Source organism: Ranitomeya variabilis, chromosome 8 (assembly GCF_051348905.1).
Source record: "Ranitomeya variabilis isolate aRanVar5 chromosome 8, aRanVar5.hap1, whole genome shotgun sequence".
Classification (NCBI taxonomy): domain Eukaryota; kingdom Metazoa; phylum Chordata; class Amphibia; order Anura; family Dendrobatidae; genus Ranitomeya; species Ranitomeya variabilis.
The window spans coordinates 88,628,538-88,643,510 of NC_135239.1; the positions used below are offsets into that span (position 1 = coordinate 88,628,538).

Here is a 14,973-nt window from a genome sequence, read left to right on the forward strand (position 1 = left end):
ATACATAACACTAGGTTAACAGCCATTTCTTGAGGCTATCAGATGTGGCCTGTCTTCTAGGCAAGGATCTTTTTACAGAGCTTGTAAGTGTTGCTCTGAAGCTGTCCATATTGCTGTCATCAGTGCCCCTGTGTTCTGCTGCAGCATGGGATAGTGCACAATACCGGACAGCAATGCAGTCATGCTGCTGTTCCAAACTGTCAATCATCAGGAGCGCATCACCCCTGGCAAGAAGGAAGTTGAGAGGACAGGGTGAGATGTGCTCCTGAAGTTAAAAAGGTGAGACATCCTCATTAAACGCTGCTCTGAAGCTGGCCGGGTAGCTGGCATCCATGCCCCTGCCTTCTGCTGCAGCATGGGAGAGCGCACAATAAGGGATATTGACACAGTCATGCTGCTAATCCAAGTTGTCAATCATCAGGAGTGCAGTGCATCTTTTCTGGCATGGAAGAAGCCAAGAGGCTGGGGTGAGGTGCGCTCCTGAAAATAGAAAGTTAGACATCATTTTTACTTGTATATTGTGTAAAATGCAAATTCAGGTTGTTTAATATTCTGCTTGTAGCATTTATACTGTAAATATGAAGTACATATAATATGAACGCTCAGCTTACTATCAATGCAGCTATGATGTTAATATCTGAATAAAGTGCAGTAGACTTGCCATTCTGATTATCGTCTACTAATTGTTTTATATTCTTTTTTTTTCCAGATGGCTTCTTTGAGCACAGGTAAATCTATCTATCTATCTATCTATCTATCTATCTATCTATCTATCTATCTATCTATCTATCTAGTATTATATCGTGTAGGGATTCCCTCTCTCAGGTAGCCATTAGGTAGAGTTCACACAGGCAATGTGGTTTGGTCCAAACAGGTGCAGTTTTATTGCTTTCATAAAACTCCAAGGGAAGTAAAACCAAAAATAGCCTCTTCTGGGCACAAATGTATCACGGCAAATAAACTGTTCATTTAGCAGGGCACACATATGACAGTGCCGGCTCACCTGAACAGATTATGATTCTTTCTCCCAGAGAAAACTTCATGGACAGAAAAGGATGATCCCACCAGTCTAAGTATCCCCTTCAGTCCTAGCTCCAGCAGTTCTCAGTGTCAAACAGAAGTGTTCAACTCTGGGCATAGTTCACACTGAAGAGGCTGCAGCTTCTACATGGCTCTCTGCAGCTCCAACACACAGACTGCTCAGCTTTCCGAGCTGACCCATGGTGTCACGGGGTTATCGCGACAGAGCAGAGCCAGAAGACCGCAGCGTCTGATGGCTCCTGCTTCGCCACTGAGAAGAAGCACTTCTCCGGTGTATTAAATGTTTGTTTTCTTTCAGCGGGACAGGGGTTAATCTGCCATGTGGAAATCCCTGCATTCAGCTGTGCTTGTTTAACCACTCCTCTTTCCTATAAAAGCTGGGCCTGCTGGGCAGGTCCTTGTCTGAGTTAGCACTTGCTAGATAGACCTGGAGAGAGAGAGAAGCTAGTGTTTGGAAAGCTGGAGGAGTTTATTGTGAGACTGTTGCTTGGTTTGTATGCTTGGAAATTCCTCATCCTTACCTGCCTTATTTTCTTCCCTCCTTCCTACACAGCCTGGTGAATACCTCTGTTATTTGTGAGAGTATATTTTGTGTGAGTGGAGTTTTCTTTTACCCTTGTCTTGGTTCCCCTGTTTGTCAGGTTGGTGTACTGCGGTACACAGTAGCGCCTCTCTTCCTTGGGTGGGGAAAGGGATAATCGCAGGGCTGCAGCTAATAGACAGGGCAAGGGCGGAGGCCCCGGCATCCTCACCATCTGAGGTATCCTGGGGGAAAGGGCGAGTTAGGGCACCCCCTAGTGTTAGGGCCAGGAAAGATACCTCTGGTCCCAGTTTACTCGCCAGTCCTGTCGTGACACATGGAGTCTCCATTCAGAGAGAGACCCTGGCATGTCTCTATCCCAGCTATAGCTCATATTTTGGCTGGTCATTCACCAGCAGCACACTCAGCACTGCTCAACATCCCGCAGATTAACACACCTAGTGAACACAGGCCCTGGCTCTTAGTCAAAACTAGACAGGTGCATCTAATCAAGACCTGCAGTGATGCGATTTAACCCTGTCCTACCTGGCTAGGCTACAATAGTTAGCAAATTGCACCCATTTCTACTTAATCTATTTATTTCTGTATACTTTAAAGCACTCTAATTTGCCTCTATTCAAGTGTATTGCTGTATTGCAAGTAGCAGATCGCTGAACATTATAGGAGGTTGTGACAGGTTGTACATGCCTCCATGTGCCACTTGAGGGAGATTTCTGATGTAAGTAACGTCACAACTCAATTCCATCAACTTTGATGAAGCTGGGAGAAATGGGCATAAAAACTCCAAAAGTTGGAAAAATATTGCACAACTTTGAGTTGGGCAAATTTTTTGCTCCCTTTCAAAGCAGTTTGTCAGAATTCTGGACAATTTGCTTTGATGAATCAGGGCGTAAGTCCGTGTCTTGGAGACAGGTCCATTTTTGATCTAAGTCACATATCAAAATTACTTATGGAAGTGTAAGGGTTCGTAAAACTCATGAACAGTACATGGATATAATCCATATACAATCTGTGTGGTGTCCATTTTTTACATTGTGGTAAATAGGAGAAACTTTGCAGTTTTATTTGTATTTAAGAGAATTACTGATGATAAATCTTATGAAAATGTGATCTAGAACATTGATGAAAATCTGTTCATTTTTTCAGGAAAAAAAAACAGATGTCTGAATGAGGCCTGAATCAGGAGTCCAGTTATACACTGAAAATACATTCCCTATGCAGCGTTCTTGTGCAATTTGCTAAAATATTGTGCATTTTTTTGCAAAAGAAAAATTACAACTTTTATAAATGTTTCTCTTTTTACCTCCATTGATTCATTGCAAAAAAAGATGCAATTTTGTGAGTAGCGCCAAGTCAGTACAAGGTTTTTAGCCTTGGAGTGTAACCAGTTTTCAGTCACTGAAAACAAGTAACTATTCAAACATGGTGAGTTTTGTAAGCTATTCAGTAGGGACAAAACACTTGCCCTTTGGGATTTTTGAGGTCTATTCAGCTCATGGTGTTCTACCCCCAAACTGTCCTGGCACTTACTGAAACTAAACCTTTTCCTCTCTGTTCACCATGCCCATCATTTCTTCTTCATCATTTGTTTTGCAGACTTCTCAATATCCACGTATGACGTCACATCGAGAAGTATATATGTTAAATGGACGAAAGTTGCTGGTGCCACATCGTATGGCATTACAGCATCACCTTTGACGTCGGCATCACAGTCTGCATTTGCTGTATTCGATCCCACAACTATTATGGGGACTGTAACCACCTTGCTTCCTAACACTAATTATACAGTAATTGTAGAAGCCATGGACAGAGATGGTAATACTCTCGCTCACGCGCAGACTCTACAGCTTACAGGTTAGTGACTTTCTAATTGTTCTCCCTCTGAATCTTCTATGTATTGACCTGATTACCTCTTGTTCCCATTTCTTGCAGCTCCAGACGTCCCTGTTATTGACCAAGCATATTCAAAGCTGAGTAATAGTATCACAGTGGAATGGGCAGAGGTGTCTGGAACTACTGGCTACCAGGTCATTGCTCAGGCTGGACAGCTGTTCTTTGAGTCCTTTGTCAGCAATTCCCCAGGAACAGTCACTGGTTTACAAGCTGCTACATCCTACAAAATCATGGTGAGATCCATCAACTCAGCTGGAAGGAGTCAACCTTCTCCTCCTAAGTGGGCGACTACAGGTAATTCATGACTGTATATCTTAGCAACATTGAGGTAAGAATCATATAAATGTGCATCAGTCAGCATGAATATTTATTGGGAAAGATCTGATCACAAACCATACCCCTGGTAAATCTCATAGTGACCAACATTACAGGGGAAATGAAGCATTATACAGAGCACAAGTCAGTGCCCAAGTGAAGGGATTGCCTGTGTAATCAAGGAACAGACTTCTAAAGTGGAAGATGAAATTTTGCATTCTTTCAACTCTGGCTAAGATCTCAGGATCCAGTCCGGTTCTTTTCCTGGAGTGGTTCCAGAAGAGGTTATGAAGATTTTTTTTTTATGAAGTGTTTTTTTTTGGGGCAGCCTTTTCAGTTGTTGGTGCCTTGTTTGTAGCACAATTCATCATATCCTAATAAAAAATTTGACATGCACTTTTTTTCCCACCAGATGTTTATCAGAACTTTTGCAGGTATAAAAACAATGCTTCAAAAGCTCCTCATACAAAACAGCAAAGTGAATTTCCCATAAAAATGAATAGAATGAGTTTTCTGTGCATTTTTTAAGCAGTTTTTAAAGGGGTTTTCCCATGAATAAAAGTACATTTTAATCCATAGATCTTGGAATAATAATAACTTCCACAATTGGATTTGTTTAAATAATTTTTTTAGAAATGTCCCCTGCTACTGTATGTACTGTGTAATGGCTGTGTCTGAGTGTACAGGAACATGGTCTGATCATACCACAGCTCCTGGACAGGGCAGGAAGCAAAAGTGAGTATACAGACAGGACAGCAGGGGATCACAGCTGATTCCTATTTAAACTAAAACATTGATTAAGAACAGGCAATGAAATGCTTTGCCTCACAAAAAGAATCAGCTGTGATCCCCTGCTGTCCGGTCTGTATAATCTTTGCTTCCTCCCCTGGCCAGGAGCTGTGTTATGATCAGACCATGTCCCTGTACGGTCAGACACGGCCATTACACAGTACACAGCAGGGGACATTTATAAGATTACCTCAGCACAGGGACATTTTATTTAAACACATCCAACTGTGGAAATTATTATTCCAAGATCTATTAATTAAAATGAACTTTTGTTCATGGGAAAACCTCTTTAAGGAGGCTTTTAAGCCCATTCACTCAGCTCAAGAAAACTAAAAAAAACTCATTTTAAACAGTCTTTGACTGAAAAGCAAAAAATAAATTGTTAATATTAGAAGCTGATTTTAGGCACCAAAACATACACACAAAGCATTACTTCATTTAATCCATTTCCAACATCAGGCGTAATAATATGCCCAGGTCAGACTCCCTCCCTTTGATGTGGCTTTGGCGGTGAGCCTACATCTTTCCTGGCACATGTCAGCTGTGTTAATATGTTAAAGGCAAGCATACTCGTAGACCAAAGAAGACATCAAAGCGTCAAGACCGGAAACTTAAAGCAATATGTCTCCAAAACAGGAAATGCACAACAAAACAAATGAGGAACGAATGGGTGGAAACTGGAGTCAACGTCTGTGACCGAACTGTAATAAACCGCCTTAAGGAAATGGGATTTACATACAGAAAAGCTAAACGAAAGCCATCATTAACACCTAAACAGAAAAATACAAGGTTACAATGGTCTAAGGAAAGGCAATCGTGGACTGTGGATTACTGGATGAAAGTCATATTCAGTGATGAATCATGAATCTGCATTGGGCAAGGTGATGATGCTGGAACTTTTGTTTGGTGCCGTTCCAATGAGATTTATAAAGATGACTGCCTGAAGAGAACATGCAAATTTCCACAGTCATTGATGATATGGGGCTGCATGTCAGGTAAAGGCACTGGGGAGATGGCTGTCATTACATCTTCAATAAATGCACAAGTTTATGTTGATATTTTGGACACTTTTCTTATCTCATCAATTGAAAGGATGTTTGGGGATGATGGAATTATTTTTAAAGATGATAATGCATCCTGCCATAGAGTAAAAACTGTGCAAACATAACTTGAAAAAAAGACACATAAGGTCAATGTCATGGCCTGCAAATAGTCTGGATCTCAATCCAATTGAAAATCTTTGGTGGAAGTTGAAGAAAATGGTCCATGACAAGGCTCCAACCTGCAAACCTGATCTGGCAAATCAGAGAAAGCTGGAGGCAGATTGATGAAGAATACTGTTTGACACTCATTAAGTCCATGCTTCAGAGACTGCAAGCTGTTATAAAAGCCAGAGGTGGTGCAACAAAATACTAGTGATGTTTTGGAGTGTTTTTTTGTTTGGTTGTTTTTCAAAATTCCATAATTTTTCCCCTATGCTTGGTTAAAAAAGTAACCATTACTGACTACCACATTTTTTGTTCTTGATTTCTTCTAGTGTTTCTTAAAGCCAGAAAGTTGCCATTTGAAATGACTTTAGTTTTGTAGCATGTCTGTGATCTGCTTTTTTTTCTACAAAATTAAACAACTGAATGAACATCCTCCAAGGCCGGTGATTCCATAATTTTTGCCAGGGGTTGTAGTAAAAAAGCAACAAAAAAACCTGTGGTATTGCACTTTTTTTGCAATTTCAGCACACTTTGAATTTTTTTCTCGTTTTACAGTACACGATTTGTTAAAACCAGTGGTGTTGTTCAAAATAACAACTGATCCCGCAAAAAAAAAGCCCTCACATGGCCATTTTGACCAAAAAATTATAAAGTTATGGCTCTGGGAAGAAGGGGAGCAAAAAATGAAAATGCAAACTAAAAATACCTTTGGTCATTAAGGGGTTAAAGGGAAGCTATAATCAGAAATTTACCTATTGTTTAAATCAGGTTTTTATGTTACATGTATTTTTAATTTATTTTTATGACAATGTTATTTTTCCCTTCCCCATGACAGCACCGGTACATGAGAGATGGTCCCGCCCCCAAGAACAGGAAACCTGCATAGGAGATAAAAGATGGGGGCGGCACCTCTCTCCTCAGTTTGGTTTCCTGTTCTTGCGGGGAACCTGCGGTGCTGCATGGGGAGAGGTCTCCCGTGCTTGGCCGGTCTCTGACCGAGGTCCGCGGTGGGAGCAGCGGTGGCGGCGTGTGCGCGTCGCCTCCATACCTGGAGCTGCAGGTGCGTCCTTCCCACTGCGGACTCCCCGGCGTCCGCTCCTGGCCGGAGGCTGGGCCGAGGGAAAAAAGTGAGCGTTCCCATCACGACGCTGGCGCCGACTGAATGGGGGAACTTCCGGGATTGAACCGGAAGTGACGCTACACGCTGAAGAAGCGGTGTGCTGACACTCCCCGGGGGGGAGGAAGTTCAGAGGCGCACACACCGCTTCCTGCCCGCCATATTTAAAACTGCAAGGCGGCAAGCAGGCGCTGGGTACAGTCTCCTGCAGGATGGCAGATCTAAAGGAATCGACGATCCCAGCTGAAATCCCACAGCCTGTCGTGGTACTGAGGGTCCGGTGGGTGAGTGCCTTTGTAAGGCAAAAAACATGTCAGTGACACTGTGTTTTTTGTATATATGCAGGGAAAAAAAGTCACCTCTAAACAAAAGCATAAAGTATGTGCACTCTGTGATAGAAGCCTCCCCAAAACGTATGAAAAGCGTATGTGCCGCTCATGCATAGAAAAAACGGTGTCTGAAGAGTCTTCATCTTTGCTTCAGAATATAAAAGATATAGTTAGAAGCGAAGTACAAAGCACTGTAAAGGAGCAGTTAAAACATCATGGACTGCAGAGCTCCGTAAACCCATTCCCTACGTCTGCCCAGACATCTGACATAGAATCCGAGGGTGAACTGGGTGAGCTTCCGCCCGACGAGGGTTCGGACCTGGACTCTTCAGATGAAGAGTGTGGCCGGCCTTATGTGTTATCAGAAGATGTGGGGAAGTTGCTAAAACTGGTCAGGTCCACCCTGGGGGTTGAGACGCCAAAAGAGAAGCAAACAGTTCAGGACTCTATGTTTAGCAATTTGGAGGATAAGAAACGAAAAGTTTTCCCGTTTCATGATAACATTCTAAATCTCATTAAAAAAGAATGGAAAAAACCGAATAAAAAGATTTCAGTTCCCCAGGCTTTAAAACGTAAATATCCCTTTAGTGAGGAAATTTGCGAGAAATGGGAAAAGGCGCCTAAGTTGGACGCGGCTATCGCAAGTACCTCCAGGGGCATAGCACTTCCCTTCGAGGACATGGGGGCCCTAAAAGACCCCCTAGATAAAAAGGCGGATGCCTTTCTAAAATCAACTTGGGAGGCCTCAACTTGGGCGTTTAAACCTGGAGTAGCGGCTACTTGTACTGCCCGTGCCATGGTTAAATGGCTGGAGGAACTTAGTGACCAAATAAAAAACAAATGTCCAAGAGACAGACTTCTAGAAGTCATCCCTCCACTTCAAAATGCAGCGGGATTCCTGGCGGACGCTGCCATTGATTCTGTGCGGTTTGCTGCCAGAGCTAGTGCCCTTTCAAATTCGGGAAGAAGGGCGTTATGGTTAAAGAACTGGAATGCTGATTTCCAATCCAAAGTGAAGCTCTGTGCAGTCCCCTGTGAGGGCCAATATTTATTCGGCAGCGCTTTAGACGAAATTTTAGAAAAAGCAGCGGACAAGAAAAAACACTTCCCTCCACCTCCCTTCTTTAGACGACGTTGGTATGACAATCGTCGGTCCTTTCGAGGATCAGGTAGGGGCCGAGGCCGCCCAACGGATAGAACCACACGGGGGAGACCCTGGGGTGAGAAAAGAGAAAGAGGTTTTCTTTTCAACAAACCCCCAAAACCAGATCCTAAACAATGACGCCATATTCCAGGTGGGAGGAAGGTTACAGTTTTTTGTCCATCAGTGGGTAACCTTACAGCCGTCCCAATGGATAATCAACTTGTTATCAGACGGTCTACGGTTAAATTTCATCTCCCTTCCTCCCCACCGAATAAAAGTTACTCGTGTGGCCAAAAAGAACCAGTTAATTCTCGAGAAAGAAGTTCGTCTTCTTCTAGACAAAAAAGTCCTGGTAAGAGTACCTTCACAGGAAATAGGAAGGGGATTTTACAGCACCCTTTTCCTCACTCCAAAACCGGATGGATCTTTAAGAACTATTTTCAATCTAAAAGAATTAAACAAATTCATCCGAGTAGAAAAATTCAAAATGGAGACTCTGAGAACGGCGGTAAAACTGCTCTATCCAGGATGTTATATGGCAGTGATAGACCTTACCGATGCCTATTATCATGTGCCAATCAGCAGAGAGCATCAACAATTCCTGAGGTTGGTTGTGCAGCTGGGGCAGGTCTACACCCATCTACAATACCAATGTCTCCCCTTTGGGGTATCGGTAGCTCCTCGTATTTTTACAAAAATAATTTCGGAAGTAGCATCCTTCGTAAGGAGAGAAAACATTCTGCTAGTGCCATATTTAGACGATTTCCTCTTGATAGCAGACAATCAAGAAGAGTGTATAAAAGCAGTTACGACAGTACGAGAGCTACTAACCAAACTAGGTTGGATAATAAACTTAAAAAAATCAAGATTGATTCCGGCCCAGATACAGGAGTTCCTGGGGATCCAATTAAACTCAATCAAACAGATCTGTATCCTTCCAGACAGGAAAATCGAGGTCATAAAACAAAGAATAACACAAATACAGGTGGCCCAATACGTCTCGGTGAGGGAAGCCATGTCCCTCCTAGGCATGCTTACTGCAACAATTCCGGCGGTCCAATGGGCACAACTTCATTCAAGGGACCTACAGTGGGAGATCCTGTCAGAACAAACAAGAATACCCTACAATCTAAACCGGAAAATCGTATTGTCACAACATGTCCGGGACTCTCTAAACTGGTGGCTAGATTCCGGGAATCTAAAAAAAGGGGTCCCATGGTCAATCCAGAATCCGGTGATACTGACCACAGATGCGAGCCCATTAGGTTGGGGAGCACACCTATCAGATCGGATCCTACAGGGTCTATGGAATCCACAGATGCAATCAGCCTCCTCAAACCTGAGGGAATTGACAGCAGTAAGGCAGGCAATTCTTCAATCAGAAGAAGATCTCAAAGGGAAACATTTAGTAGTATTGTCCGACAACAGCACAACGGTGTCGTATATAAATCGACAGGGAGGAACCAGATCAAGTTCCCTTATGGAAGAAGCAGGAAGACTATTTCTTTGGGCCGAAAACCACCTTTTGTCCCTCACAAGTACACACTTAAAGGGGTCGGAAAACTTTGTCGCAGATTTTCTGAGTCGTCACGTCCTGCACCAGGGCGAGTGGTCGCTAAATCAAAGAATATTTGGAGAAATCTGTGCAGTCTGGGGGCTTCCTCAAGTGGATCTTTTTTCCACAAGGCAGAATCGAAAAGTAAAAAGGTTCTACTCTCTAAACCCGAAAGAGAACCCGGAAGGAGTAGATGCGTTACTACACCAATGGAAATTCCAACTAGCCTATGCGTTTCCCCCGATCCCATTGATCCCTACAGTCCTGAAGAAGATCCGAGAAGAGAAATCACGCATAATCTTAATCGCACCCTTCTGGCCAAAGAGAGCTTGGTTCACTTGGCTCAGACGTATGTCCATCTCGGACCCGTGGATACTTCCAGAGGTCCCAGACCTTCTACACCAAGGTCCGGTGACACATCCTCAGGTTCACAGCCTACACCTCACTGCTTGGAACTTGAGAGGGGACTTCTGCTAGCAAAGGGGTTCTCGGATCCATTAATTACTACTCTACTGTCCAGTAGGAAAAAAGTCACAACTGATAAATACCAAAAGGTATGGGGAAAATTTTTAGAATTCTCAGGCCGAGGGATAACTGATACCGTTCAGAAGGTCCCTATATCTGAAATCCTAGAGTTTCTCCAAAAGGGTCTGGAGAGGGGATTATCTACCAGCACTCTAAAAGTGCAAGTCTCGGCGCTTAGCGCCTTGTTTGACCAAAAATTGGCTGATCACCCCTGGGTGTGTAGGTTCATTCGGGCCTCCTTTACAGCCAGACCATTCAAACCTCGTCCAAAGGTCGCTCCCTGGGATTTAAATTTAGTTTTAAACGCCTTGACCTCCTCTCCCTTCGAGCCTCTTTCCTCCATATCGGAAAAAGCGCTAACTCTAAAAACAGTTCTCCTGATTGCCCTTACCTCAGCCAGACGCATTAGTGAGCTTCAGGCTATATCTATTGACCCTCCGTATACTGAAATTCTGGAGGATAGGGTAATTATAAAATCTGATCCGGCCTTCTTACCTAAGGTCAACTCGAAATTTCACAGGGACCAGGAGATAATCTTGCCTTCATTCTGTGCCAACCCAAAATCCCAGGGAGAAGAAACCTTCCATTGCTTGGACGTCAGACGTTGCCTTCTTCAATATATAGAAGTGACAAAACCATGGCGACAGTCTACAGCCCTTTTTGTCTCCTTTCAGGGGGCAAACAGGGGAAAAAAGGCCACAAAATCAACTATTGCACGTTGGCTCCGTATGGCCATATCACTTTCCTATTCCTCTTCGGGACAGGTCCCTCCACCTGGTGTTACGGCCCACTCTACGAGGGCTATTTCCACATCTTGGGCAGAGAGGGCAAATGCATCGATAGAGCAAATCTGTAATGCAGCAGTATGGTCTTCACCCTCTACTTTCTTCCGCCATTATAGATTGAATCTGGGGCTATCAGATCTTGCCTTTGGTAGGAAAGTACTATCTGCTGTTGTCCCACCCTAGAGGTTCTTTCTATTTCTTCCTCTCATGTACCGGTGCTGTCATGGGGAAGGGAAAAAATGATAATTACTTACGGGTAATTTGATTTTCCAGATCCATGACAGCACCGCTCTAGTTCCCGCCCTATCTTGGTGATGGTGTGTGATTCACAAAAAAAAAAAAAAAAAAAAAAATCTCTTAATAAAAAAAAAAAAATATATATACACAAATGAAAGATGGGGTAATAACCACTTAACATAACAATAGATAAATAGTCTTAGAGTTAAATATAATTTTTTATATGCCTAAAACTAACTTAGCGGTTACCTTACATTCTCTGTAAACAAACTGAGGAGAGAGGTGCCGCCCCCATCTTTTATCTCCTATGCAGGTTTCCTGTTCTTGGGGGCGGGACCATCTCTCATGTACCGGTGCTGTCATGGATCTGGAAAATCAAATTACCCGTAAGTAATTATCATTTTTTCATGTCATCGTTTTTTATTAAAAAACAAACAAACCCCCCAATAAAATTAGTAATTTTTACACTGGCCACCTTTTTGAGACTCGTACTTCCTGTCATTTCAGGCTGAGTTTTCAGCAGGCTCCTTATCATCAGAGCTAGGATTGCAAGGAGTGGTATCACCTCTATGCACAGCTGATAACATGGGATCCACCATCTAATATATAATTGCCTAGAATACTACTTCCTGCAATTTGTGCCAACTTCCGTGGCTTTGTCCGGAGCTAATGTCCGGAGCTAATGTCCGGAGCTAATGTCCGGAGATAAGTGACGTCACCAGTGTCCTACACCCAGGCAGAGCACAGGGGCCCCAGGCAGCATATGGGGCCCCAGGCAGAGCACAGTGGCCCCAGGCAGAGCACAGGGGCCCCAGGCAGCATATGGGGCCCCAGGCAGAGCACAGTGGTCCCAGGCAGAGCACAGGGGCCCCAGGCAGCCTATGGGGCCCCAGGCAGAGCACAGTGGCCCCAGGCAGAGCACAGGGGCCCCAGGCAGCATATGGGGCCCCAGGCAGAGCACAGGGGCACCAGGCAGCATATGGGGCCCCAGGCAGAGCACAGTGGCCCCAGGCAGAGCACAGGGGCCCCAGGCAGAACATGGGGCCCCAGGCAGAGCACAGGGGCCCCAGGCAGAGCACAGGGGCCCCAGGCAGCATATGGGGCCCCAGGCAGAGCACAGGGGCCCCAGGCAGCATATGGGGCCCCAGGCAGAGCACAGTGGCCCCAGGCAGAGCACAGGGGCCCCAGGCAGAACATGGGGCCCCAGGCAGAGCACAGGGGCCCCAGGCAGAGCACAGGGGCCCCAGGCAGCATATGGGGCCCCAGGCAGAGCACAGTGGCCCCAGGCAGCATATGGGGCCCCAGGCAGAGCAGAGTGGCCCCAGGCAGCATATGGGGCCCCAGGCAGAGCACAGTGGCCCCAGGCAGAGCACAGGGGCCCCAGGCAGAGCACAGTGGCCCCAGGCAGAACATGGGGCCCCAGGCAGAGCACAGTGGCCCCAGGCAGAGCACAGGGGCCCCAGGCAGAACATGGGGCCCCAGGCAGAGCACAGGGGCCCAAGGCAGAGCACAGGGGCCCCAGGCAGCATATGGGGCCCCAGGCAGAGCACAGTGGCCCCAGGCAGAGCACACACCAAATCGGAGGCCGAGGGGCCCCGCCAACCAAATCGGAGGCCGAGGAGCCCCGCCCACCAAATCGAAGGCCGAGCGGCCCCGCCCACCAAAGCGGAGGCCGAGGGGCCCGGCCCCGCCCACCAAAGCGGAGGCCGAGGGGCCCCGACCACCAAAGCGGAGGCCGAGGGGCCCCGACCACGACATCGGAGGCCGAGGGGCCCCGCCCACCAAATCGGAGGCCGAGGGGCCCCGCCCACCAAATCGGAGGCCGAGGGTCCCCGCCCACCAAATCGGAGGCCGAGGGTCCACACCATCCAAATCAGAGGCCGAGGAGCCCGGCCCACCAAATCGAAGGCCGAGCGGCCCCGCCCACCAAAGCGGAGGCCGAGGGGCCTGGCCCCGCCCACCAAAGCGGAGGCCGAGGGGCCCCGCCAACCAAATCGGAATGCCGAGGAGCCCCGCCCACCAAATCGGAGGCCGAGGAGCCCCGCCCAACAAATCGAAGGCCGAGCGGCCCCGCCCACCAAAGCGGAGGCCGAGGGGCCCGGCCCCGCCCACCAAAGCGGAGGCCGAGGGGCCCCGCCCACCAAATCGGAGGCCGAGGGTCCCCGCCCACCAAATCGGAGGCCGAGGGTCCCCGCCCACCAAATTGGAGGCCGGGGGTCCCCGCCCACCAAATCGGAGGCCGAGGGTCCCCGCCCACCAAATCGGAGGCCGAGGGTCCACACCATCCAAATCGGAGGCCGAGGGTCCCCGCCCACCAAATCGGAGGCCGAGGGTCCCCGCCCACCAAATCGGAGGCCGAGGGTCCCCGCCCACCAAATCGGAGGCCGAGGGTCCACACCATCCAAATCGGAGGCCAAGGGGCCCCGCCCACCAAATCGGAGGCCGAGGAGCCCCGCCCACCAAATCGAAGGCCGAGCGGCCCCGCCCACCAAAGCGGAGGCCTAGGGGCCTGGCCCTGCCCACCAAAGCGGAGGCCGAGGGGCCCCGCCCACCACATCGGAGGCCGAGGGGCCCCGCCCACCAAATCGGAGGCCGAGAGTCCCCGCCCACCAAATCGGAGGATAAGGGGCCCCGCCAACCAAATCGGAGGCCGAGGGGCCCCGCCAACCAAATCGGAGGCCGAGGAGCCCCGCCCAACAAATCGAAGGCCGAGCGGCCCCGCCCACCAAAGCGGAGGCCGAGGGGCCTGGCCCCGCCCACCAAAGCGGAGGCCGAGGGGTCCCGACCACCACATCGGAGGCCGAGGGGCCCCGCCCACCAAATCGGAGGCCGAGGGTCCCCGCCCACCAAATCGGAGGCCGAGGGTCCCCGCCCACCAAATCGGAGGCCGAGGGTCCCCGCCCACCAAATCGGAGGCCGAGGGTCCCCGCCCACCAAATCGGAGGCCGAGGGGCCCCGCCTACCAAATCGGAGGCCGAGGGTCCCCGCCCACCAAATCGGAGGCCGAGGGGCCCCGCCCACCAAATCGGAGGCCGGGGGTCCCCGCCCTCCAAATCGGAGGCCGAGGGGCCCCGCCCACCACATCGGAGGCCGAGGGGCCCCGCCCACCAAATCGGAGGCCGAGGGGCCCCGCCCACCAAATCGGAGGCCGAGGGTCCCCGCCCACCAAATCGGAGGCCGAGGGTCCCCGCCCACCAAATCGGAGGCCGAGGGTCCACACCATCCAAATCGGAGGCCGAGGGGCCCCGCCCACCAAATCGGAGGCCGATGGGCCCCACCCACCAAAGCGGAGGCCGAGGGTCCCCGCCCACCAAATCGGAGGCCGAGGGTCCCTGCCCACCAAATCGGAGGCCGAGGGTCCCCGCTCACCAAATCGGAGGCCGAGGGGCCCCACCAACCAAATCGGAGGCCGAGGAGCCCCGCCCACCAAATCGAAGGTCGAGGGGCCCCGCCCACGAAAGCGGAGGCCGAGGGTCCCCGCACACCAAATCGGA

At 48.5% G+C, this 14,973-nt stretch overlaps 1 protein-coding gene across 1 annotated transcript in view; it reads left to right on the top strand.

The window, feature by feature from the left end:
• Positions 1-14,973, top strand: part of FNDC7 (fibronectin type III domain containing 7) — a 54,526-nt gene that overhangs the window by 7,119 nt on the left and 32,434 nt on the right. The window contains exons 2-4 of the mRNA XM_077278286.1: positions 710-728; positions 3,179-3,436; positions 3,515-3,769. Coding sequence (XP_077134401.1) covers positions 710-728; positions 3,179-3,436; positions 3,515-3,769 — 532 coding nt within the window. The remainder of the gene's footprint in view (positions 1-709; positions 729-3,178; positions 3,437-3,514; positions 3,770-14,973) is intronic.